General features: G+C 41.0%; 1 protein-coding gene across 1 annotated transcript in view; it reads right to left on the bottom strand.

Annotated features, from left to right (window-relative positions):
• The window catches only part of LOC126194010 (uncharacterized), a 595,904-nt gene that overhangs the window by 17,632 nt on the left and 552,163 nt on the right, over positions 1–26,109 (bottom strand). Inside the window, exons 5-9 of the mRNA XM_049932733.1 lie at positions 23,218–23,417; positions 11,972–12,156; positions 6,668–6,770; positions 5,895–6,056; positions 992–1,179 (exon numbers count right to left, since the gene is read on the bottom strand). Of these exons, the coding sequence (XP_049788690.1) occupies positions 992–1,179; positions 5,895–6,056; positions 6,668–6,770; positions 11,972–12,156; positions 23,218–23,417 (838 nt within the window). The remainder of the gene's footprint in view (positions 1–991; positions 1,180–5,894; positions 6,057–6,667; positions 6,771–11,971; positions 12,157–23,217; positions 23,418–26,109) is intronic.

Raw genomic sequence — 26,109 nt, 5'->3', positions numbered from 1 at the left:
TGCACAGTTCAACATGTTATTAACCACATAACATATACCTGTGGTATAATTTTTTAACCTGGTCCTCTGTTGTCTATCGTTAAAATATAGCTTCATCCCTGAAAGAATAACGTGTTTAATGCCATACGATTTCAATTTCCCTCATGGAATTTTATGATCTACACAAAGGTATGGTGAGATCACAGAAGATTCTGACTGAGTAATTTTTCTGTATATACTTTATGGTTAATTGGGACCACCCATCAAAAAGCTGAAGTGTTGAGTTGTTGACAGGCACACACAAAAAAAAAAAAAATTGGTTCAAATGGCTCTGAGCACTATGGGACTCAACTTCTGAGGTCATTAGTCCCCTAGAACTTAGAACTAGTTAAACCTAACTAACCTAAGGACATCACACACATCCATGCCCAAGGCAGGATTCGAACCTGCGACCGTAGCGGTCCCGCGGGTCCAGACTGCGGTGCCCAGAACCGCACGGCCACTTCGGCCGGCTGGCACACAAAAGAAAGAATCTTGGATCATATGTTGCTTTCACAGTAGAGGGGCCTTTAGATAGGCTTACTGAGCTGTTGTAAATTGTTCAATTCCTACTGTAAGCTGATACTCAAAAAATTTGAGAACACTTGATTACCAAGGCAATTTAACAATGGAGCCACCAAAAAGCACAATATTTTAGTACTTCAATTTCCTAGAATTTCCATCTCAGAATAATGGCACCAACATGTAGTGAAATCTTTGTGTTGGAATGAGTGAATTGACAGTCCCCTACAATAATGTTCCATTCTAGCAAACTCAATTCTTTCCATCAATTCAATCTGTCAAAAAAATGCTTATGTTATCAACAAAGCATTCCTGCACTTACGTATACCTGGAAATAGCACCAGTCATCATACAGAGTATGTCCACTGGAGTGCCCAGACTTTTAACCACATAGTATAGTGTATGGAGTAGCTCTCAATGATTCAAACTCAATTAAACAAAATGAACATACCTTTTACAGAACGGATCAGATGTTCCATTAGCTTTGACAGCAGTAAGATTCTTTGCTTCTTTTACCAGCACCTGTAGAGACCCTCGTGATCTCTTGCCTTTCTTTTGCACAGTAACATCGGGAGGGACAAACTTGAGACCAATTATTATGTCACCCTTGTAGCTGAGCAGGTCATCAAATGGTTCTGTCTGTTTACAAAAGAAAAATAATATTAAAAAACTGCCAGAGCAGAAGTTAAATAACTATCCTTCTTGATTCTGTACCTAAAATACACAACATATATATGAAAATCAACTTAATATCTAGTAGACTGAAATAAATCATACAATTTAAGTGAAGTATGCTTGTCCAAAGTAGACTAAAGACATAAACTAGTGACCTCCTCTGTGAAACAACACTGAAAGATAACGAGAGTTAATCACAATTTAAATTTCATTCATTTGGTCTATTAAAAATCTTATCTTGTTATTAAAAACAAAAATCAAGTACAGGTTACCTTCAAAATGAATTATTAGTAATATGGTATAAACTCTCCCAATTCCATGAACGTCAAAATGAGCTCCATAGAATCATTTAAAAATGAATAACTCATTTAAAAAGAATAAGTTCAATTACTGAAATAACAGAGAGCTGACTTTCAGATATGGAAAAATGATTATGGATAACTCATTATTCTGACATAACAGTTCCTTCCCACGAAGAAGTAAATTTTGTGAAGTTCAATATCATGCTCAAAGGTTCACCACTTTTCATCATATACGGTGAGTATACAATCTCATTTTTCATGTCACATTTTGAAGAATATGGTGGAATTTCTGATAATGGCAAATAATCTTTATATTTTTTTTCCTCAAATTCTGCTGTTATGGTGACCGCATATCTCATTAGTGCAACTACTGTAAAGCAGTTCATGTAAAACGCAATGCGAAAAAGTGAAGAGAAAAAAAAGAATCCATGACAGAAGAAACAAAGAAACAGCAAATGGACACATGACACAAAACTTTAGGACATAGCAATATAACAATTGTGTAAATTGAGGGGAATGTGAGGAAAGGAGGGGACTGGGGGAGCGCACGGTGAGAAATTAGTAAAATATGTGGCAAACTACAAAGGCATAGTCAAAGAAAGGATGGACAGATATTTTAGGACAAGATGCCAGCAGCTGAAAATCTACCAAAACCATGTGGGTTGATGGGCTACTGAAAGATGTTACTAGCTAGTCACCTTCTGGGCTCACACATGTATGCTTTTGACTACAATGGCGCATGTTTTCTAATGACAAATGTTTCACCCAAGAATTAATCTCTCTTCTTTAATTCCACTCACAATTAATTCAGTTATTTGTATCCTAATTATTGGGAACACGAAAATAAATTTAGATATTTCTCAGCACTGACTTTGGGCTGAAGTGGTTGAGAAAATGAAGCACAAAGCCTAATGAGCTGAAAATGTGCATAGTGGGAATATGGGTCACCAATAATTCAACCGGAAAGGCTCGCTATTGGTTAATATGAGCTAGTGTATCAGTGATGGGTTGACAATGTCAGTGGAGCATAAGTCATAACTATAACTATTGGATCCAGTTGCATTAATCATCGATGTAATGGTACTTATAGAAATATTCAGTCAAATTTGCAAAGACTGAGTCGTTGAAAATATATTGTGTGTTTCTCTACACTAAAGAATCAGAGGAAAATAATACCTAAAAAAGTAAGAGGGGTGTCCAATAAGTAAAGCAACACGTTTTTATTCTGAAAGCAGATTGGTTTTATTCAGGATTCCAATACACCATATTATTCCCCACTATTTTGGCTACAAAACCATGTTTGTCAACATAATCTCCGTTCAATGTGACAGCCTCACGCCACCTTACTGGGCGTATCTCTACGCCAGCACGGTAGCACTCCACTGCTTGTCATCTTGCTGCATCAATATCTACATCTACATCTACATCTATACTCCGCGAGCCACCTTACGGTGTGTGGCGGAGGGTACTTATTGTACCACTATCTGATCCCCCCTTCCCTGTTCCATTCACGAACTGTGCGTGGGAAGAACGACTGCTTGTAAGTCTCCGTATTTGCTCTAATTTCTCGGATCTTTTCGTTGTGATCATTACGCGAGATATATGTGGGCGGTAGTAATATGTTGCCCATCTCTTCCCAGAATGTGCTCTCTCGTAATTTCGATAATAAACCTCTCCGTATTGCGTAACGCCTTTCTTGAAGTGTCCGCCACTGGAGCTTGTTCAGCATCTCCGTAACGCTCTCGCGCTGACTAAATGTCCCCATGACGAATCGCGCTGCTTTTCGCTGGATCATTTCTATCTCTTCTATTAATCCAACCTGGTAAGGGTCCCAGACTGATGAGCAATACTCAAGAATCGGACGAACAAGCGTTTTGTAAGCTACTTCTTTCGTCGATGAGTCACATTTTCTTAGAATTCTTCCTATGAATCTCAACCTGGCGCCTGCTTTTCCCACTATTTGTTTTATGTGATCATTCCACTTCAGATCACTCTGGATAGTAACTCCTAAGTATTTTATGGTCGTTACCACTTCCAATGATTTACCACCTATGGCATAATCGTACTGGAATGGATTTCTGCCCCTATGTATGCGCATTATATTACATTTATCTACGTTTAGGGAAAGCTGCCAGCTGTCGCACCATTCATTAATCCTCTGCAGGTCTTCCTGGAGTACGTACGAGTCTTCTGATGTTGCTACTTTCTTGTAGACAACCGTGTCATCTGCATAACCTCCCCATCATCCACAGACTGCTTCCCACAGGGTGCATCCTTCATTGGGCCCAATAGATGAAAGTCGGAAAGTGCAACATCTGGGCTGTACAATGGATGAGGAAGAACAGTCCAATAAAGTTTTGTGAGCTCCTCTCCGCTGCGCTGATTTGTGTGAGGCCTTGCACTGTCATGGAGGTGGAGAAGTTTGTTTGCATTTTGGTGACACACTTAAGTCATTTCTTAAATTTCCTGAGGGTAGCACAATACCCTTCAGAGTTGACTGTTGCACTGTGAGAAAGGATATCAAACAGAATGTCACCATGACTTTACCAGCTCAGGGTGGAGCTTTGAACTTTTTCTTCGGATGAGAGGTGGTGTGGCCACTCCATGGATTGCCGTTTTGTTTCCAGTTTGAAGTGAAAATTGTCATGATCAGCCTCGTAAAGCACAAGCAGTTCTGCACTGATGGTCTTTTGTTGCTCTTTAACAGTAATGGTTTTCTGTTAAGATAGCGAGCAACCTAGTGGGCACACGCCTTTGATACCCCAACTGGTGGACGAGTATGTCAGCTCTACCAACAAATATGCCCAGTTAAGCATTGAAGTGTTGGATTGTGAACCGTTGATCGCCTCAAATGAAACGAACCACACGCTGTGTGTGGCTGGCCGGGAAGCTGTAGATCAGACAGGTTTGTGCGACCTTGTTGTGATGATGGCAAATGCCTTGCCCAATGACTCACCATGTTTTTGTTCACTGCCAGGTCTCTGCAGACATTCTGCATGTGTCTATAAATATCTGTGCCAAAAGAACTTAGTGACAGCACTCTGCTTGGAATGCATCTCCGCATTAGCCAAATTCTTACACATTTATGGATTGTTCCTGTTTTCACCAGTAAACATCTTTTGATGTATAGGCAATGGTTCTGCTGGAATCCAACTTCACTCTGACTATTTTGAAGGCTACATATAGTGCTGCCACCCATGAGAACTTCATGAATCTATAAGGGCCAAAGCAGGAATATTCCACAATTTTCCAAACAAATTCCCCATTTTTTCAACTGAAATTGACCAAGAAAAAATGTGTTTCATTATTTATTGAATGACCCTCATAAAAAGTAGAAGGGATTTGGAAGACAGAAACAGTACAGAGACACTGCAGAGTTTTTTGTGTGGTTTCTGCTTTCTGAAAAGCTTTAAAGCTGATTCACAGCAATAATAAAACCTTAAATAAATGCACTTCTGTTATCACTCAGTGAGCGAGCGTGCATTAGAACATTTGCATTTTAAATGCAAAAAAATAAAATAGATCTCCAGTGTGATGTCTGCACTACTTGAATTACAATAATTAAATTAATATTGTGTAACTATATCATCTATTTCCATGTCAAGGGCTACCAGAAATGTTTTGTCTGCATGATGTAGCAACAGATCAACATCCTCCACATCAACTGCACCACGGCATCAGAGTGAAGCTGGTTTCCAGCAGAACCATTGCCATATGCCAGTAGCTGTTTACTGACAGAAATAGGAACAGTCAACCATCCTTTGAGAATTTGGCTAATACAAATTCAGGGAGATAATGTGCATCATAGTAATGGGAAGTATTCATACAATGTTCAGTTGATCACCCACTGTAAATAATGCTAGAAGTTAATGCAAGCTCAGTCTCAAATACCAGTGGGTAAATAAGTTTACATGACCTTAACAAAAGGTGAATACGGATGTGAGAGGAAAGATAAAGAAAAAAAATAAAACTATCTTCTTATGGTTTCATTTCAGAAAATTTCTAGTGGACACCCAAAAAACTATTGCTCTGTAGTGTATAATTTAGTTATGTTTAATGAAAAATTATGGTAAGACTTTTTTTGAAATTAACAAATCATTACCAGACGTGAAAGAAGGAATAAGTGACTTTTTGTGCTCTGAAATTTTGCAACTGAGACACACAACCACAAAAACAGCTACACTTAGTTTGATTCAAAAATGTTGAAAATCGTGCCACATCACAAATTCTGTTAGCCGATTGTTTACAAACAGTGTTCAGTTGAAAAGAGTACTGTATTATCCTGCTGTACAAATGTTACCTGCAGACTGTCCTGCAGAAAATGATTTTAACATAATGAACATACTACATAAATTTAAAATGTTAATTGTCACTCACCCTTTCTTGCAATGGATACCACTGTGGAGTAGGATCATCAAACACCTTATTCTCCAAAGACATCATAACTTCTCCAAGGAAGTCATTTCTCCCGAACATGTCTGAATGCCACACAGTGAGCCACAGGGTTCTTGTTTCCAGACCATGCAAGGTTATGTGGAACTGAAAATAATGTGTGCATTAAGACAAGAAATCTTAAACTGACATATTGTTTTCTGGTACTTGCCATTTTGACATATTACAAGTAGCTGTAATTCATAGTCTTGTCTCCCTCTCCCAATGAACTGTATTAGTCAAAGTTCCAAAATCCTTTCAGTCCATCATTTTACAAGTAACAGGTTATGATTATTTCCTGAGCCAGGATAAAAAAATGAAAGCTACATTCAGATCGATAGAAAGCCTTTTACCATTTACTGCTGTTTCTGTGGCTAAAAACTTGGTACTTTTCTTAATTCTAGTAACGGTTTTGCAATAGTTGATGTTACAGCTATATCTACTCATTAACTCTATGTCAGATGATTTTGTTTCATTTCACTTTTGTCTAAACTGGATGGATTCACAATGATGGATGCATTGGTTTTAACAAAGATAAATTAATCTGGTTGGAATTATTTGTACTTTTATGGAACAGCAGGCTAGTCTAGAGTTTGAATCTATACCCAAAATTGCTTTCTACAAATATGTCACCATGTCAGTTAATGATTTAGTTGATTGACATGATAGGAACTGCATACAACTATTTAAATTAATAGTGTGAAAAAAACATAACTTACTTTTAGGGTTTCATCAAATACAGGATTAAGAGTATGTTTCTTTACTTTCGTCTTTCGTTTTCCGCTCTTAGATTTGTCTGGCAGCAAATACACCTTAACATATCTGAAAATGAAAAACAGTTTCCATATGTAAATAATGTTAGCACTGTTAGATCTTTGCTCTTATTGACAGGAGCAACACCGGCTCTTACCTAGAGCCAAAACAAAAAATCATTTTACTCAGAGGTAGAATGTCAAATTCCTCATCAAGTTCCTTACTGTATTTATCAGAAAACTAAAGGACATTTCATTTTAAACTTATAAAATCAGTGAAGGCCTTCCAAGAGAACAGAATTATAAATTCTACAAAGTAACAGACAATGGTGCAAATCAAAATTGCATAAGCAAATTTTGGAACCACATATTCCTTCATCCACAAAGACAGAAGACCGATTTAGGAAATAGTGTTTTTCCTACCATACCTTTTCTCTTCTCTGTAAGTGGTCAGCATAGTTATATGGGTTATGGCATTGTTAGTGACAATAGGTGGGCATATGCCCTTCATGACAACCCCTCCCCCGCCCACTCCCCAGGAAGAAATCTATGTATCTCATTAGTCTGCGACTAACATAAATCTCATGTTCAGACGTGATAATATTTTCTAAATTTCTGCATGTTATGTATCTGATTTGGGACACGTGTACCAGCCAAGTATTTACATAATTAGGTGTGGGAAAAGCCTATAAAACACATCCACATTGGCTGTCTCACCATCTGAGGCAGAGTTGATCTGGGCCAAGCTCGCTGCCTCCAAATCCCAAAAGGTGTGTGTTAATATGCTCAGCTACCTGGTTAGGTGGCTTGAGAAATAGCGACTGTTTAAGGATTAAATAGGAACGTTACCCATAATACCAGGTCAAAGTGAACACAAGCAGAGCAAGACATCAGTCACAGTGCTGAGGTAATTGTAGAATGAAGCTAAATAGAAATGTCACCCAGAATACAAGGTCAAAGTGAATGCAGCAGAGCAAGACATGAGTCACAGTGCTCAGGTAATTGTAGAATGCAGCTAGTATTTTTATATGAATTGTAGATTAGAAACATGACAAGCTCATGAAGGAGTTATATAAAGAGGAAAGTAAAAGTACCTGTAGGACACCCACGGATCAACCGGACTTACTTCCATAAAACTTACATAAGTAGCAAAAAGATCAAAGTATTTAATTTTTTAAAATATGTAATAAGAAGTTACATATGCAAATGTTTGCCTTCTATAGCAGTCACTTTCTCTGGATTAAAATACGTCTGGGCTCATTAAATCAAAGAAAATAAATTCCAGTAAATTATGTCAGATAGAAGGGTCATACAAATTTAGATCCAGCTATCAGTTGTGTACATGGAAAGAGAAAGTAGAGGTGTGGGATGCTAGAGGCAAGGTGGCAGGGGCATATGATACAGCTAAATACTTGCATAAACCTACAATGGTTGTTCCATAGTTAGCTGAAACAATGACAAAGTAAGGTGAACATCTTTTAATGAGTGATGCATTATAATTCATTCTCTTGCGAAAAAAATTATCAAAGATTCTGAGATTTTGGATACATCCTGAGCAGTAGCTTATAGAAGCTACCCAGTCTGAGTGACCCAAGGAATTTTATAGTAATCATTATGCTGTTAAAAATAATACTCATTAATACCATCCACAAACTGTTGGTAGTACCAATGTTATGCCAGATGACTTGCACTTCACTGCTGTAAAGATCTCATTGGAAGTTTTCTTAGTAGTGAGACAGTTCACAAGAAATCAGAAAACTTCTTAAACATCACAAAATGTGAGCAATAAAGATTCTGTGCCTCCTCAGGAGAACACAGAGAAAGATTCACTTGGGAATTGTGGAAGAAGAGAGGGGTTTACGTCACGTATTTCACCATTTAATGAGACATACGGCCATCACCAGAAACAGAAAATAGTAGGATATGTATGGAATGGAGGAAAAGAGAAGAGCAGGCTTCAGTTAATGCAATAATCTTCCCATTAACAGGCAAGTTCTATAGCACTGTAGTTGGCTGTAATGTATAATAGTGTTGATGTAATGGAACACAAGTGATCACACATAAAAAATACAATAGCTCAAATTCAAGTATTCTTTTAACACCAAATCCTCCAGCCACTGCCCTTTTATATGAGACTTATTAATCATTTGATTTATCTCTGCATGATTTCTACCTCCTTTGCATCTATTAATAACAATTTATCTCAACTTTCCCCCATGATCATAGGTGGCTATAATGTTTTAGTACCCATTTCACAACTTCAAATCCAAATTCAGTATTCTATCATCTAAATCATCAACAATAGCACTTTCCAGAAAGGCATGACCGCACTCAAAACTGTGGGCAGCAATACTGCAGACATATAATACTATTTTTATGGGCCACATAGAACAGTTCTTACTTTCCTCTTTATGTATCTGGGATTCAGAAACATCATATTTATGATGTATCTTCCACTCTAAAAAACATTAATGGTATCTCACATTTATCAATTGTATCTCTCTCTCCTCTAAATAAATAGCCAATACTTCTGTGCCATTCATGGTCCACAAAACATACTGTATCATTTAGCTCTTCAGCCTGAAATTCCACAACCAAGCTCATTAGAAATATCATTCTGCTCTGTAACGTAAATTACTTTTCTGCCATTAATCACTGAAAATGCCCCTTTGGAGCACATCTTTAGTAATCTGCAAAAGCAAAATTGAAACACTTATTGACTCAGTTCCCGTCTGGAAAGACAATACTATGGCCCCCCCCCCCCATGCTCCCTCATATCCCTGTCATACATGCACCAAATTACACATCAAAAAAAGTTTTGCATCACCGAGAGTTCCGGAATCTGTACAGAAAATTGGAATAGAGATCAACATAAACATCATTTCCACCCTTTTTATTGCTCATGAAAACCACACATTGCATGTTGTACCACCATACAGTGAGACCTTCAGAGATGGTGGTCCAGACTGATGTAAACACTGGTACCTCTAAGACCCAGTAGCATGTCCTCTTGCATTGATGCATGCATGTATTCGTTGTGGCATACTATCCGTAAGTTCATCAAGGCACTGTTGGTCCAGATTGTCGCACTCCTCAATGGCAATTTGGCACAGATCCCTCAGAGTGGTTGGTGGGTCCATAAACAGCCCTTAAAATTTATACCAGACATGCTCGATAGGGTTCATGTCTGGAGAACATGCTGGCCACTCTAGTCGAGCAATGTCATTATCCTGAAGGAAGTCATTCACAAGATGTGCACAATGGGGGCATGAATTGCCATCCATGAAGACGAATGCCTAGCCAGTATGCTGCTGATATAGTTGCTCTGTAAGAGGATGACATTCACATATCGTACAGCTGTTAGGGCGCCTCCCATGACCACCAGCGGCATACGTCGGCACAACATAATGCCACCCCAAAACAGCAGGGAACCTCCATCTTGCTGCACTCGCTGGACAGTGCGTCTAAGGAGTTCAGCCTGACCAGAGTGCCTCCAAACACATCTCCAATGATTGTCTGCTACGACACTCATCAGTGAAGAGAACGTGACGCCAATCCTGAGCGGTCCATTCCGCATGTTGTTGGACCCATCTGTACATTAACAGGCAAGTATGTTGTCATGATTGCAAAGATGGACCTCACCACGGACGTCGGGAGTGAAGTTGCACACCACCATGCAGCCTATTGCGCACAGTTTGAGTCGTAACACGAAGTCCTGTGGCTGCATGAAAAGCATTATTCAACATGGTGGCGTTGCTGTCTAGATTGCTCTGAGCCATAATCCGTAGGTAGCGGTCATCCACTGCAGTAGTAGCCCTTGGGCAGCCTGAGTGGGGCATGTCACAGACAGTTCCTGTCTCCCTGTATCTCCTCCATGTCCGAACATCATCGCTTTGGTTCACTTCGTGACGCCTGGACACTTCCCTTGTTGAGAGCCCTTCTTGGCACAAAGTAACAATGTGGACGTGATCAAACCACGGTACTGACCGTCTAGGTATAGCTGAACTACAGAGAATATGAGCCGTGTACCTCCTTCCTAGTGGAATGACTGGAACTGATCAGCTGTCAGACCCCCTCTGTCTGATAGGCGCTACTCATGCATGGTTGTTTACATCTTTGGGTGGGTTTAGTGACATCTCTGAACAGTCACAGGGAGTGTGTCTGTGTCTGTGATACAACATCCACAGTCAACGTCTTATCTTCAGGAGTTCTGGGAACCGGGTTGATGATAAACGTTTTTTGATGTGTGTATAAAACAGATTTGCGGTACATAAAAAATTATTTTGTGATTATTGTTTCACATTTGTCATTGGCCTGCTCACTGCCAAAGTTCCATTAGAATATACAGTTATCATACAAAAATGCACTCTTCAGATCTGGGGTCACATACGTTCATCCCCCTGATTATTTGGATTTCAAATCATTACACTGCCTGAAATCTCAACCAAACCCTATCTTTGAGAAATCTCTTGATCAATCTCTTGATCTTCAGCACTTTCTAACTCTTTATATTCATTCACTATTTTTTATACATTGTTCTATAACCTCCTTTCCCCTTCCCCATATGAACTTCATTAATTCCATCACAATACATGACAATTCACTACAATCCCTCTGTAACAGATGTACTGAAAGGTTCGACAAAGGTTGCTTTACAGCCGTGGAAGCCTATAATTCCTTGAAATTTGCTATTTAGCATTCTTGAATTTAGTCTTGCAACTATGGTACTGTACTTAAGAAAATGGAACATTCTCGCACTATTTGACACAGTGAGCACGTAATTAAATATAATCTGCTTTAGGAAATTCTATGAGAAAGACAATAGGCTACTATCCATTCAACAAAAGGTGATGTTTAAATATTAACATTCTACACTAAATTATTGACTCCTATTTCCACCATTTTAAATCATTTTGTGGAGTTCACCTTTTGAGGATATAGTTCATCACACATTCAACAACTTTAGTAATGAGTAGAATATCATTTCACAAGAAAAACATTAATATGAAGAAATCAACTGAGTTTCTTGTTTTTCATTTTTCAATTTATAACATGTATTATCTTGCAAAAGCATTGCACCTTGATGAATAGATGTAGCCTATCATAGAGCATAATGATAAAATCATCCTGAATATATGCAAGATGCTGTTTTATTCTACGGCAGATGGCATCTTTGTATGTCTACTGTGCATGAATATTTCTTGCATATGAATGTTATGCTACAGTTACAAACATCATGGATGGAATGAAACTTCACAAAGATGGACTTACGGATCGGAACGGTTCCTTTTGGTGTCAACAGGTGCTAAATCACGGCACTGCTTTACAAGTATTTCAAGTGCTCCAGCTTTATAATTATACTGCAGGCCAAACTCCACTTCACCTCGCACTGCCACAGTTCCGTATCGACCCTCTCCAGCACCAGAATACACACTTGCAAGCGAATCGCTCCGTGCCTGTTGACAAATAAAAAAAAATTGATTTACTACGATCGTCCATAAATAATTTAGTATTTTCACATTCAATACAAATTTATTCGGTCACCATGCTGAAAGAGTCCATGTATATACTAGCAAAGCAAATCATCGACAGTTAATCTGTATGCTGTATTAAAAATTAGCTATCACTATACCACGCAATGCTTCTTATTCATTGGACCTTCAAGTTTTGGTGTCCTTTATTTGTAGCCTACTGCAGTTACTATGACTGTCGTATTTCACGCAAGTCAGAATGGGTTAAATCACAGCACTAAACAGACCTTGTGTATTGACTCTGAGAGAAAGGAAATGAGTCATCAGATGACTAAGTCTTTTCTCACACAATAATTGCTTAGTGTTTGTCATTTATTGGGTTCAAATGGCTCTGAGCAGTATGGGACTCAACTGCTGAGGTCATTAGCCCCCTAGAACTTAGAACTAGTTAAACCTAACTAACCTAAGGACATCACAAACATCCATGCCCGAGGCAGGATTCGAACCTGCGACTGTAGCGGTCTTGCGGTTCCAGACTGCAGCGCCTTTAACCGCACGGCCACTTCGGCCGGCTTTGTCATTTATTAACCATTTAGTGTTTTATTTAGGACTATCCCAATTAAAGCACTGATCGTATTTTTAGCTTGTTTTGATTGGATTTATCTAGGAGCCACAGACTTATAAAGCTACTCCACAGAATGCGGAGTACCGTGCAAACTGCCTGCAGACAGCATTTGTCGCTACAACATCGCAGCTTCGAGCATTTTGGCGTCACATGCTAATCGGACTATATGAACATAGCCATTCTCTGAATAAGAGTCAACGCGCAAAAACAACAGTGAGGTTACGTGTTGTCATTGTTGTATCAGTTCTGTCATCTCCTGTCAACATACAAGGCAGATAAAATTACCTTTATTTATTGACTTGGTTTCGTAAAAGACAGTTTTGGGAGAATACCCAAGAAAAAATCTGGGTAGTATTTACCACGATGGAGCAGTAACTGCTGCGCAGAAGCAAACCCATTTCTGACGTTCTGCGCATGACGTCACTGAGGAACAGCTCTTGGCGCGCGGAGTGTACGTCTGAGCTTTGTGTTGTCGTGGTTCGTCCGTGTTGTGTTTCGTGCGTGTTGTCGTTTCCGCTTGGTTATCTTTGTGCAGTGAGTGTTTGTCCGAAGTATTTGAGTGTGTGGAAGCAATGCCAGGTTGTGCTGTTGTTGGCTTTAACTCTCGCAATCGCAATACAAAAGGGACTTAAATAGTGTTGCATTGTTTCCCACGTGATGAAAGTCTGCAAAAGGTTTGGCTTTCAAAATGCTTTAGGAAAGACCCTGTGAACGTAGGGAACGCTAGAGTATGCTCTCGTCATTTCAAGGAAAAGGATTATATCCGGGACTTACGTTCAGAATTGTTAAATTTACCGCGGAAACTAATCCTTAAGAGTGATGCGTATCCGTCTTGCAATTTGCCTTGTGGTAGTAGCGCCAGTGATAACACACCGATTGCAATACAAGAAAGGAAAGAACGTTTTAACAAACGTGAAAATCGTAGATGAAGCCTAGAGACTTTAAAGAATCTCTCACCACTGAAGAGGAATGTTGACAAGTATACATTTACAGATGAAGTTCTTTATAGTGATCCACATAAAGTCACTTTACAGAATTCTGTAGCGTCACTACAGAGGAGAAATGCTCATCTAAGGAACATGTGCATGAAATTGCGAGCACGTAATAAAGATCTTAGAGGTCAGCTGTCCTCAATGAAACGACGTCTACACGAAGAAGAATTAAATAAAAAGGAACTTGTGTCTCGTGAAACTAATCGAATACTGGGCAAAATATTTTCACCCAATCAAATTAGAAGTTTGTTGCATGGTTCAAAACGGGTTCGATGGGGCAAAGAGGACATTCGTAAGTCTATTACTTTACGTGCTCTTTCGCAGAAGAGTTACAATTTCCTCAGAGAAAAACTCGGATATCCTCTATCTGCAATGTCAACCTAGCGTTCTTGGATTAATCGCAGTTTCAGTTGCCAACCAGTAATTTTGAAGGATGTTTTAGTGATGATGAAAATGCAGGCTGCAACACTGACTGACAGGGAACGTATTTGCGTTTTGTCATTTGATGAAATGAACATTGACAGTAGAATTTGTTACGATCAGCAAGGGGACCGATGACCGTAGCAGTCTGGTCCCTTTAATCCCACAAACCAAACGATCAGCAAGATGACAGGATTCTTGGACCTCACAGAAATGTCCTTGTTGTCATGGTCCGAGGCTTGTTTGCAACGTGGAAGCAGCCTATGTATTTCAATTTTGACGTTCAGATGACAGCAGCACTCTTGGACGAAGTAATTGTTACCCTGGCCAGCATTTACTACAATGTTGTGGCTGCAGTAGCAGACATGGGTGCAAAGAATATTTCTATCTGGAAGGAGCTTGGCATTACTTATGAAAATACTTGTTTTCCTCACCCGTGTGATTCTCTGAGACGTGTGTGTGTGTTTGCTGACGTTCCCCATTTGCTCAAACTCTTAGGGAACCACTTGCTGGATCAAGGAATAATGTTGGAAAACAAGGCTGTGACAAAAACTGTGTTCGAGAAACTGTTAGTTTTGGACAGAGGCGAGATGAAAATATGTCCTAAGTTATCTCAGCAACACATTACAGTGAAGGGCAGAGAGCGACAGCGAGTACGCTCAGCACCTCAGCTGCTATCAAATACAACTGCACAGGCGATTCGATATTTGATGCCTGAAGAAGGACACGCCAGTGATTTCATACAGATGGTGGATGAGACTTTCGATGTACTTAATTCAAGAACAAAAGAAAGTAATAAATCACTAGCCTGTGGATTTGGTGTCAATTTTCAAGCCCAAGAACAGTGCCTACGTAAATTTTCTAAGTGTTGTGAGAAGATGCGTGTTGGCAACTCAAAGCATCTCCTACCCTTCCAGAAAGGATTTTTGAAAACTGTTCGGTCACTTTTGGGTCTGTTCAGTGACTTAGCTGTTTATAATATTGAATATATTCTTACAGAAAGATTAAATCAAGACTGCTTGGAGAACTTTTTTTCTCTTTTAAGAGGCCTTGGACGTTCTTATGATCATCCATCGCCAGTCGAGGTAAAGAGCCAGATAAGACTGTTGTTGGGAGCACTTTCAAATGCATCGTCTGTTGAGCCAGATGAAGAAAGAAAATTCGTAACTGCAACTGTTTTTGGCAATATCCTGCCTGATATGTCTGAGGCGTTGGCAATGGTTGAAGGAGATAGAAGATTTAGATTTTGTAGTAGGAGAATCCGATGTGCCTCCAATGTCACTGGCTTCTGATTGTAGCACTGAAGGATTTAAATATCTTGCTGGATATGTAGCTTATCGATGCAGACAGTATGACAGATCACTGGCCACACCCACTGGAGAGTTACTGACACTGCCTGAGGAGACATTGAGAGGATGGCTGGGCATGGTTTCTCGTGGGGGTTTGCTTGTGCCTTTAGAAACGTGGCTCGAAACAATTAACAAATTTGGATTAATTTTTGCCCAGATCCATGGACACGACAGTTTGTCCAGGGAAACTGGTGTCATCAAGAACCTGTGCGCTACGGAACTGCACGACTACTACGGTCGCAGGTTCGAATCCTGCCTCGGGCATGGATGTGTGTGATGTCCTTAGGTTTAAGTAGTTCTAAGTTCTAGGGGACTGATGACTACAGATGTTAAGTCCCATAGTGCTCAGAGCCAGAGCCACCTGTGCGCTATACTTACAGAGCGATTCCCCACTATTCACCCAGAAATCATTAAGATTTACGCTAGGACGAGAACATTTATCTGACTGCGTTGGCTGTCTGCAAAGGACAAGTCGAAGAAAGCAGTTGCCGCTCAGCAACGGAAAGCAAGGAAGTGGTACTTGTCATCGCTTTAGAATGTAAATAAACAATATTTGTGAAAGTTAAATAATACATAAACTTAGTGATAGAAGTGAAGGTCCTCTGACTGTGTTTGTTTCACAACTAGCAAAACTCTACACTGACAGTGTCAAGGATTGACTTATTGTTTCCCACACTACATACCAACTTTGCTGAACGGCGGACTCGGTAAGTTAATTTACCACTATTTCCTGTAAATCGTATTTTGCAGCACTTTTTTTGATTCAATGTCCTTGTATATAAGTGAATTTTAACAACTAGGGCAAACATTATACATCCACCTTGATAAAAATATAAGCCAAAGGTTTGAGGTGTGAGAAAATTAAGAATGTGTGTGTGTGTGTGTGTGTGTGTGTGTGTGTGTGTGTGTATGTGTGTTTGTGGCAGTTCAGGTAGGTAATTCAAATGCTTCCTACAAATAAGGCAATTGCATAATTTCTTGAGTAAAAATGACAGTGTTTTTGTAGACATGATGTAAACAGAATATAAATGAGCGTTACATAGAGCTTGTCTACAAGTTAACACTTTCCCCAGAGCCAAAGTTAGAAAATCGAATGCTTATTTCGAACGTTTACTTCGTAGAGAACTGGAAAACAGACTGTACTTCGCACTTATTTTTGTATAGTTTGATCTATAGACGCTTGATTTTACTAAAGTCAGCACTCAGCAGTGTCTGTTTAAAAGCTGGACAAGTTACAGAATATAGCAGTAACTTTCTAGAAATAGCAGAATAACAATTTACCTTTTACTATTTCTGTAAAAACTGAAACATTTCACAAATAGATCGCTTAAATGCGCGGGCTGCATCTTTTTAGCGCTGTTCCAGAGGTAGCGGCGGTTCCTTTGTGACGACACAGCCTCAGCCCATGGCAGGACAGAACGCTTACTGCTCAACCTTATTTTTTTTTACGGACCTTGGTATTTACTACCTACAATCACTTTGTTGAAGCTACTTCATACTCAAGCACTACTGTTGCTGGCAGCTCGATGAAACACTCGCGGCCCGAAATCCGCCGACTTGTAACGACTAACGCCGATCTAGAATTACGTACATCATCTGATGCCGTCATATGTTCAACATTTTCCACCCGTTTTTGAGGTATTTCCTGACTTTTCTCTTACATTTAATTGCTTGTCTCAGTGTCTTCTACGTCGCTTCGGTTTTTTTTTTTAACTTTAATAAGAATCGTCCTGTATATAGAGGGTGAATAAAAACTGGCGCACTCGGACTTCGCAGCGCGATTCCTCACATACTCGCAATACAAAAATGTTTGTCACAGACTTCCATCCTTCACATATTAAACGCGTTAAATGGACGTTGAAGACTGGCAATCTGGCAACACTGTAATCACATGTACAGTAAGTGCCTGTATCAGCAGAAAAACAATGCTGAGCAGTTGGTGCGTTTGATAGTGTTTTGAGTTAGCATGCAGGATGTCGAGGCTTACTTGTTTCTATTTGTTAAAAGTAGTCTGCGAGGTACAGTATCTGGAATCTTAATCGCCTTACAGCAATTACAGTGGGTCTTCTACAAAACATTTGCATTTAAGTACTAAGAACAAAGGAACTGAACTACAGTAGTTTTCACTGGTCAGCTTTTAAAGGAGAACTGTTTCGCTGCATCTTCTAGATTCCAAGCTTGGTTTCTGTGTACCCTCCCCCAATGGTCCCATCGAAATTGTTTGCAAAGCACGTTGCTAGCCCCACTGGTGACCTAAGACCCGATCGTAATGTAATAAAACTGAATGTGGCAACAATTATAGCTGGTATTAAACAATGGCCCATGGGGGGGGGGGGGGCTACACAAGAAATAAGTTTGCAGTGGTGCGAAACAATTCGCATATACTACGTGCAAATGGTTTCTTTAAGAGATGAGCACTGAAAACATTTCTGTGTCGTAGTATGTAACTGTAAATGTTTTGTAGATGATTAAGACGCCAGATACCGTACCACGCAGCAGCTTCAGAAAATAAAACCAAATAAGTCTCGACTGACAATGGAACCATCGATCTCCTTCATGCTAACCCAAAACGATATCCCCTGCGCCAACCGCACAACACTACTGCTATATTCAGACAGAGGTGTAGTTACTCTACACGTGATTACAGTGTTGCCAGATTTCCAATCTTTATCGTCCACTTACTGTCCAAAATATGTGCAGGATGAAATTTAGAGAGAGACATTTTTGTATTGCTAGTATGTGAGGAATCCGTCTGCTTAGTACGACTGAGCGAATTTTTCTTCACCCTATATATGGTGTCTCTCCTAAGGGTCGTCAGTGCATCTTCTCTGCTGGTTTGGTAGACATTAGCAGTCCAGTTTTTGAAATGTATAGCTGGAGCTGGAGTCAGCCAAAAAAAAAAAAAAAAAAAAAAAAAAAAAAAAAAAAAAAAAAAAAAAAAGAGCTCTTCACGTCTTTCGTGAGCCGCCCAATGTCGTGAGAAAGCGAGGGTTTGTTTCCAGTTAATGGTTCAAATGGCTCTAGGCACTATGGGACTTAACATCTGAGGTCGTCAGCCCCCTAGACTTAGAACTACTTAAACGTAACAAACCTAAGGACATCACACACATCCATGCCCGAGGCAGGATTTGAACCTGCGACTGTAGCAACAGCGCGGTTCCGGATTGAAGCGCCTAGAGCCGTTCGGTCACAGGGGCCGGCTGTTTCCAGTTACAAACAAAATATTTTCAAAGCGGAATTTTACGTGTCCATTCGATACAGCGATGAAAAATTATCAGGGACAGTAAAACGCGAAGAATAACCGGTAGACGAGCTGTCGCTTGGCGGTGGCACTGAGCGCGGGCCAGGGCGGTGTTCTCGCTGCGTGCTTTACTGTTCCGGTTAACGCATATCGCTAAAACGAATATCGTATTAGACTGATTATCGACTGCTTTATGGAAACGGCGCGTAAAATTCTGTCTTCAAAATAATTTTATTTGTAACGTAAAACAAACCAACGTTTTCCCCGACACTGGGCGTAGCATAAAAGACGTGACGAGTGCTATTTTTATGGGCTGACTCCAGCGACACATTGCGAAAATTAAATTAGAGAACATTCGCCAGCGACACGTAGGAGAGACACTAGGGGTGTATACATGAAATAGCTTCCAAAAATTTCCCTATATCTTCAAAAAATTTTAAGCCCCATTAAAAAAAAAAGGGGGGGGGGTTCAGAGCTGGCAACACTGCCCCCCCCCCCCTCCCTGAGGAAACATCACCTTAAGGGAACACTGTCCGTGGACGAGGGGTTTGTATGTTCCAATGAAGTGGAGAGGGATAGCGGTAGTAGAGTAACTGCCGCTGAGTCTCTCAAGCTAGGGAGATCTCCACTGAGGATCCAGAGAAACTGTGGCTCAGAAGGTCTCGTCTAGTATCCTATCGTTTCCTTTTCCTCTCTGTTATCGTGTGGCAGTACGTGCAGTCGTCTAATGTGAGCGGCGGAGGATCCTTAGTAACCAGGTTAACGGTGATGCATACAGTCCTCACTGCCGAGTGACAGATAGCGTTCTGTAGTCGAGATGAAGACCAGCTATCTGAGGGGTAAGGCCCTGGAATAAAACCATGGCAGGTGTTAAGGCCATTAGGTGGTAGCCCGACAAGGACATTCGGGAGCTGTTCAAATGTGTGTGAAATCTTATGGGACTTAACTGCTAAGGTCATCAGTCCCTAAGCTTACACACTACTTAACCTAAATTATCCTAAGGACAAACACACACAACCATGCCCGAGGGAGGACTCTAACCTCCGCCGGGACCAGCCGCACTCGAAAGCTGTTAGTTAACGTGCACCACCAAAAAATCCAAATCACAGAAACTGAAATGAGAAACAGCCGCATGGATCTTAAGGATATGACCTTTGGTCTGAAAAGGAAAACCGGTATTGGATTTTGGAATGTAAGAACACTGAGAGAGGCGGAAGGTTAAGACAGTTAGAAAGGGAGATGGAGAACTATACATTGGACATACACTGAAGTGCTCAAGAAGATAAGACAAATGTCTGGCGCAGCTGCTAAAATGGCAGTTTATCAAGATTTAAATGAGTTTCAACGTAGTTTTATAGTCGCCGCACGAGGGATGGGACACAACATCTCCGAGGGAGGGATGAAGTGGGGATTTTCCAGTACGACCATTTCACGAGTGTACCGTGAATATCAGGAATCTGGTAAAACATCAAATTTCCGACATCGCTGCGGCCGGGAAAAGATGCTGCAAGAACAGGATCAACAACGACTGAAGAGAGGTGTTCAGCGTGACAGAAGCGCAACCCTTCCGCAAATTACTGCAGTCGTGTACCCTTGATGACTGCACGGCATAAATCTTTACGCCTCGCCTGGGCCCGTGAACACCAACATAGGACTGTCGATGACTGGAAACATGCCGCCCGGTCGAACTGTTTCAAACTGTATCGCGCGGATGGACGTGCACGGGTATGGAGACAACCTCATGAATCCATGGGCCCTGCATGTCAGCACGGACTGTTCAAGCTGGTGGAGGCTCTGTAATGGTGTGGGACGCGTAGTTGGAGTGATATGGGACCCCTGATACGTCTAGATACGACTCTGATAGGTGACACGCGTACGTAAACACCCTGTCTGATCACCTGCATCTATACATGTCCATTGTGCATCCGATGGACTTGGGCAATTCCAGCAGGACAAAGTGACATCCCCACACGTCCACAATTGCTAAAGAGTGGGTACTGGAACTCTCTCCTGAGTTTAAACACTTCTGCTGACCACCAAATTCCCCAGATATGAATATTATTGAGCAAATCTGGGATGCCTTGCAACGTGCCGTTCACAAGAGATCTCCACGCCCTCGTATTGTTACGGATTTATGGACAGCCCTGCACGATTCATGGTGTCAATTCCCTCCAGCACTACTTCAGACATTACTCGAGTCCATGGGACGTCGTGCTGCGGCACTTCTGCGAGCTCGCACGGGCCCTACACGATATTGGGCGGGTGTACCAATTTCTTTGGTTCTTCAGTGTATTTGGTCTAAGTGAACTAAGGTGGCCAGAATCTGGAGAAACTGAAACACAAATGTAGGAGTGCTGTTGTATGCAGGTCGGAAAGGTGAAGATGCATTGCAGAGGAACGGTGTAGGTCTCTTACTGTCTAAAAATTGCTAAAGACGCAGAATGGAATGGAAACCAGTGTCAGAAAGGCTATTAACTGCACGCTTTGGAACAAATGTGCGAAATATCACTGTATATCAATGCTATGCACCTACCGAAGTGGCTGAAGGAAACATTGAAAGATACATTTTATAGAGAGCTAAAGGGAGTCCTTGGACATACTACACTGCTGGACATTAAAATTGCTACACGAAGAAGAAATGCAGAAGATAAACGGGTATTCATTGGACAAATATATTATACTAGAAATGACATGTGATTACATTTTCAAGCAATTTGGGTGCATAGATCCTGAGAAATCAGTACCCAGAACAACCGCCTCTGGCCGTAATAACGGCCTTGATACGCCTGGGCATTGAGTCAAACAGAGCTTGGATGGCGTGTACAGGTACAGCTGCCCATGCAGCTTCAACACGATACCACAGTTCATCAAGAGTAGTGACAGGCGTATTGTGACGAGCAAGTTGCTCGCCCACCATTGACCAGACGTTTTCAATTGGTGAGAGATCTGGAGAATGTGCTGACCAGGGCACCAGTCGAACATTTTCTGTATCCAGAAAGGCCCGTACAGGACCTGCAGCATGCGGTCGTGCATTATCCTGCTGAACTGTAGGGTTTCGCAGGGATCGAATGAAGGGTAGCCACGGGTCGTAACACATCTGAAATGTAACGTCCACTGTTCAAAGTGTCATCAATGCGAACAAGAGATGATTGAAACGTGTAACCAATGGTACCCCATACCATCACGCCGGGTGGTACGCCAGTACGGCGATGACAAATACGCGCTTCCAATGTGCGTTCACCTCGATGTCGCGAAACACGGATGCGACCATCATGATGCTGTAAACAGAACCTGGATTCGTCCGAAAAAAATTACGTTTTGCCATTCGTGAACCGAGTTTCGTCGTTGAGTACACCATCGCAGGCGCTCCTGTCTGTGATGCAGCATCAAGGGTAACCGCAGCCACTGTCTCCGAGCTGATAGTCCATGCTGCTGCAAACGTCGTCGAACTGTTCGTGCAGATGGTTGTTGTCTTGCAAACGTCCCCATCTGTTGACTCAGGCATCGAGACGTGGCTGCACGATCCGTTACAGCCATGCGGATACGATGCTTGTCATCTCGACTGCTAGTGATACGAGGCCGTTGGGATCCAGCACGGCGTTCCGTATTACCCTCCTGAACCCACCGATTCCATTCTCTGCTAACAGTCTCGACCAACGCGAGCAGCAATGTCGCGATACGATAAACCGCAATCGCGATAGGCTACAATCCGACCTTTATCAAAGTCGGAAACGTGATGGTACACATTTCTCCTCCTTACACGAGGCATCACAACAACGTTTCACCAGCCAACGACGGTCAACTGCTGTTTGTGTATGAGAAATCGGTTGGAAACTTTCCTCATGTCAGCACGTTGTAGGTCTCACCATCGGCGCCAAACTTGTGTGAATGCTCTGAAAAGCTAATCATTTGCATATCACAGCTACTTCTTCCTGTCGGTTAAATTTCGCGTCTGTAGCACGTCATCTTCGTGGTGTAGCAATTTTAATGGCCAGTAGTGTAATTGTAGAGACATAAAAACTTACATGGAGACTTGAACCCCAAATTTGGTTCAGAGGTTCTATAGCTGTATTGGAACAGCACCTGAGCGTCGAACGAAATGCTTCAATGCTGTTGGAGCTTAGGGGGAATACCAAGTGGGCTGAGGCTTGAATGGGAATTGGATTAAAGAGGGAGGCATGCTAGGGTAGTCCATGCAGTTGAGCAAAGCCACTGTGCCAGGGTGGCGTAGTGGTTAGCGCACCTGCCTACTGAGCAGCAGACAAAGATTCATATCCTGGCCTTAGCGCAAATTCTGATTCCTCTATTAATTCTACATCTATACACGGTACAGGTTTGAGACTTGAAAAAGTCCCTGGAGCCATATTGCTTCATCTGATTAAGTCAATACGTTAACACTGGCGCCGCGGGGCGGCTTACCCCGAGAGGCGAGAGGCCCGGCCGCAGCTTGGAGTCGTCGCCGTCGCCGGCTGCGGCGGCGAAGTCGCCGGCGACGCTGAGGCTGGTGGAGTTCTTGCGCGAGGCGGCGCCGCCCACCACGGGAGAGGGCGTGGCGCTCTTGCTGATAGGCCGGTGCAGCGACGTGGACACCGGCTCTTCCCCTTGCGCGACGTCCTCGCCTGTAACAACACGTACTGACGTCACCACAGCAGCTCCTACGCCTCATACACTGACGGAAAAAAATTGCAACGCCACAAAATAATTAATGTAGAGTAACGAAATTTCGGGAACGGATTTGTCTACGAAAATTTTTAAGTCATTAACACAGCAGAATCGCAGGTTAAGGTAAGCGCCAGGTGAGCCATTGGAAATGTGAAATACTGCTACATTAATAACCGGTGTAGCCGTCAGAATGTTGAATGCAAGCAAGTAAACGTGCGTGCGATGTGCTGTACGGGTGCGAGACGTCAGTTTGCGGGTTGAAGTTGTAACCTCCCCACAAAAATTTTAAATGACAATATTTATTAGAAATGGAGCCACAGCTAAGTGTGACCTTCCCACAGAAATATTAATGACAAAGACAATTAAATGAAAGCTCGCTATCTGACTCAAGTATAAGTTCTCCACACAAAATGTAAGATAATCCCATGACAATGAAACTGCAGTAATAACCAAAACTCAATTAAACCGAAATGTCGGTGTTTGCCCTGTGCGAATTCGGAATAAATTTCTTACCTTATTAAAACTGCATGTCAAAATTCTGCTCTTATTGTTGGCTGCGGCTTGGAGGAAAAACATTGCAATTGCCCCTTTTTTTTTTTTAAAAAAAAATGTTGTTAAAGGGAAATGGAGGGAATTTGAATGATTGTTTGTAAATTTGTTTTTAAATCCAAATTATTATTGGGGGCGATTTTTGAAAGTTAAATTACAATGAGTGGACCTTACATTATCTGATAAGCGCAAAGCTGCATAAACATTTATTTAATAAAATTATACCTTGTCCTGAATCTCGACCATTGCGGTGCCCACGCCCGCCGACTGCTCTCCGCTACTGCTAGCGACAGACTCCAAGCACTACTGAGGACTGACTACTGCAGACTGACTGACTGCTCGCTACTGCGAGTCGAGCGCAACTGCTCTGGTCAGAGATTCTACAATGCCTCAGCATCGCTGCCGCACAACATACGTGTTTCATAACCCTCCACTGGGGGGGCAAAAATTTGGCAGCGATGGTGAGTCATTTGGACTTGCCATCGTAACAAATTTTTCTTTTAATTAATTAACATTTACAAAATATTTAGGTGTATCACATGAATTAAATGTTGTGCGCATGCACCGATTACAAAACATTACAGACAAGACAAAATATAAGTACAATGAGTAGAGAGCGTATGTATATACAAGTTATTTGACAAATAACAAAGTGTACACGCACTGTAAGATTCTGTAGCATGTTCAGAACAAAATCATGTTGACAAGTGTCATGAGTGCACATGCACTGCAGTGGAGAACATATCAGTAAAAGACGAAATGTATATACAAGAGTAACAAATGACATAAATCATAAAAGGTATACAGAATGAACACAAATCATATCGAAAATTGAGAAGAGTGCACAGGCACTGTAGTTCAGTTGAAAACATATTCACATAAGTGCACATGCACTGAAAACTTTTGAACATTTTTATAACAAATAAACGCAAGAGTAGAAAAAATCATCAAATCACAAAAAGTATATACAATATAGATGACAAGAGTGCACACATACTGCACTTCAAAACAAATCGAAAATGTCTTTAGTATTTTGACAACAAATGGCAAAAATCATGTCGACAAGTGACACAAGTGTACTCGCACTAGAGTTCAACAAATCGAGAAAAAATGTATATGCCATGAACATAAATGGTGTTAGTAAAAAAATGATTTTCACTATTAGGATAGGAAAGGAAGGATTGCATCATGGTTGTAGCACTTTAGTTTGCACATAGCTGCACTGAAAGTCCATATCTTTCCACAGAATCACAACTAAGTGATACAATCTGCAGTTCCGTTCCCAGAAGTATTTATCAGCGTATCAAGACAGTGAAACGTCGTAGTATTATTCCATACTATCATTTGGCAGTATACCAGGTACACCAAACAGTGGGACCAGAATAACGTCTTCATCGCTTACGGTGGTGGACAGCATGTCGTGTCAACACCACGCTCTTAAGAGGCAGCACACATTGCTCCATAACAAAGTCTTGATTAGTGATTACATAAGTAATTTCTTCGCCTACAGTGGTGGACAGCATGTCGTGTCAACACCACGCTTTTAAGAGGCGGCACACCAACGTAGAATTAGTGCAAAAACCAAATATAGTGCTCCATGATTAGGAGGATGTATAGGACAAATGGATATTACAATAATTCAGGGTAGTTAGCTCAGAAGTTAAAGGACATTAACTAACAGACAAGCCTTAATAGGTGATCACATAAGTAGTTTGCGGCATCCATACTCTAGTCATTGAACATTTCTGTACCATGAATGTAGTATTACAGAAAAATGTTCATTAATTAATTTAAAGACAAGAGTGGTAATCAATCGCCATCAAGTATTGAGTATTACAAAACATTTTTCCTCATTCAAATGACATATTTACAAGTAACTATTAACACTCAGTGGCCTAGCAACTTTCGATTAGTACAAAATATTTATCATCATTCAGTATTAATATGGGAAGTCATCATTGAAAACACTAACAAAACGTTAAGTTACATTAATTATTGGCACTCAGTGGCCAGCAAGTATTGAATAGTATAAAACATTATTCATCATTCAGTATTCTTCATATCATTAAGAAATCATTATTAAAAATCAGTTAATTACAG

The sequence above is a fragment of the Schistocerca nitens genome, chromosome 1 (genome assembly GCF_023898315.1).
Source record: "Schistocerca nitens isolate TAMUIC-IGC-003100 chromosome 1, iqSchNite1.1, whole genome shotgun sequence".
Taxonomy (NCBI): domain Eukaryota; kingdom Metazoa; phylum Arthropoda; class Insecta; order Orthoptera; family Acrididae; genus Schistocerca; species Schistocerca nitens.
The sequence above is the reverse complement of the archived record's forward strand: the minus strand, read 5'-3'. Positions and strand labels throughout refer to the sequence as shown.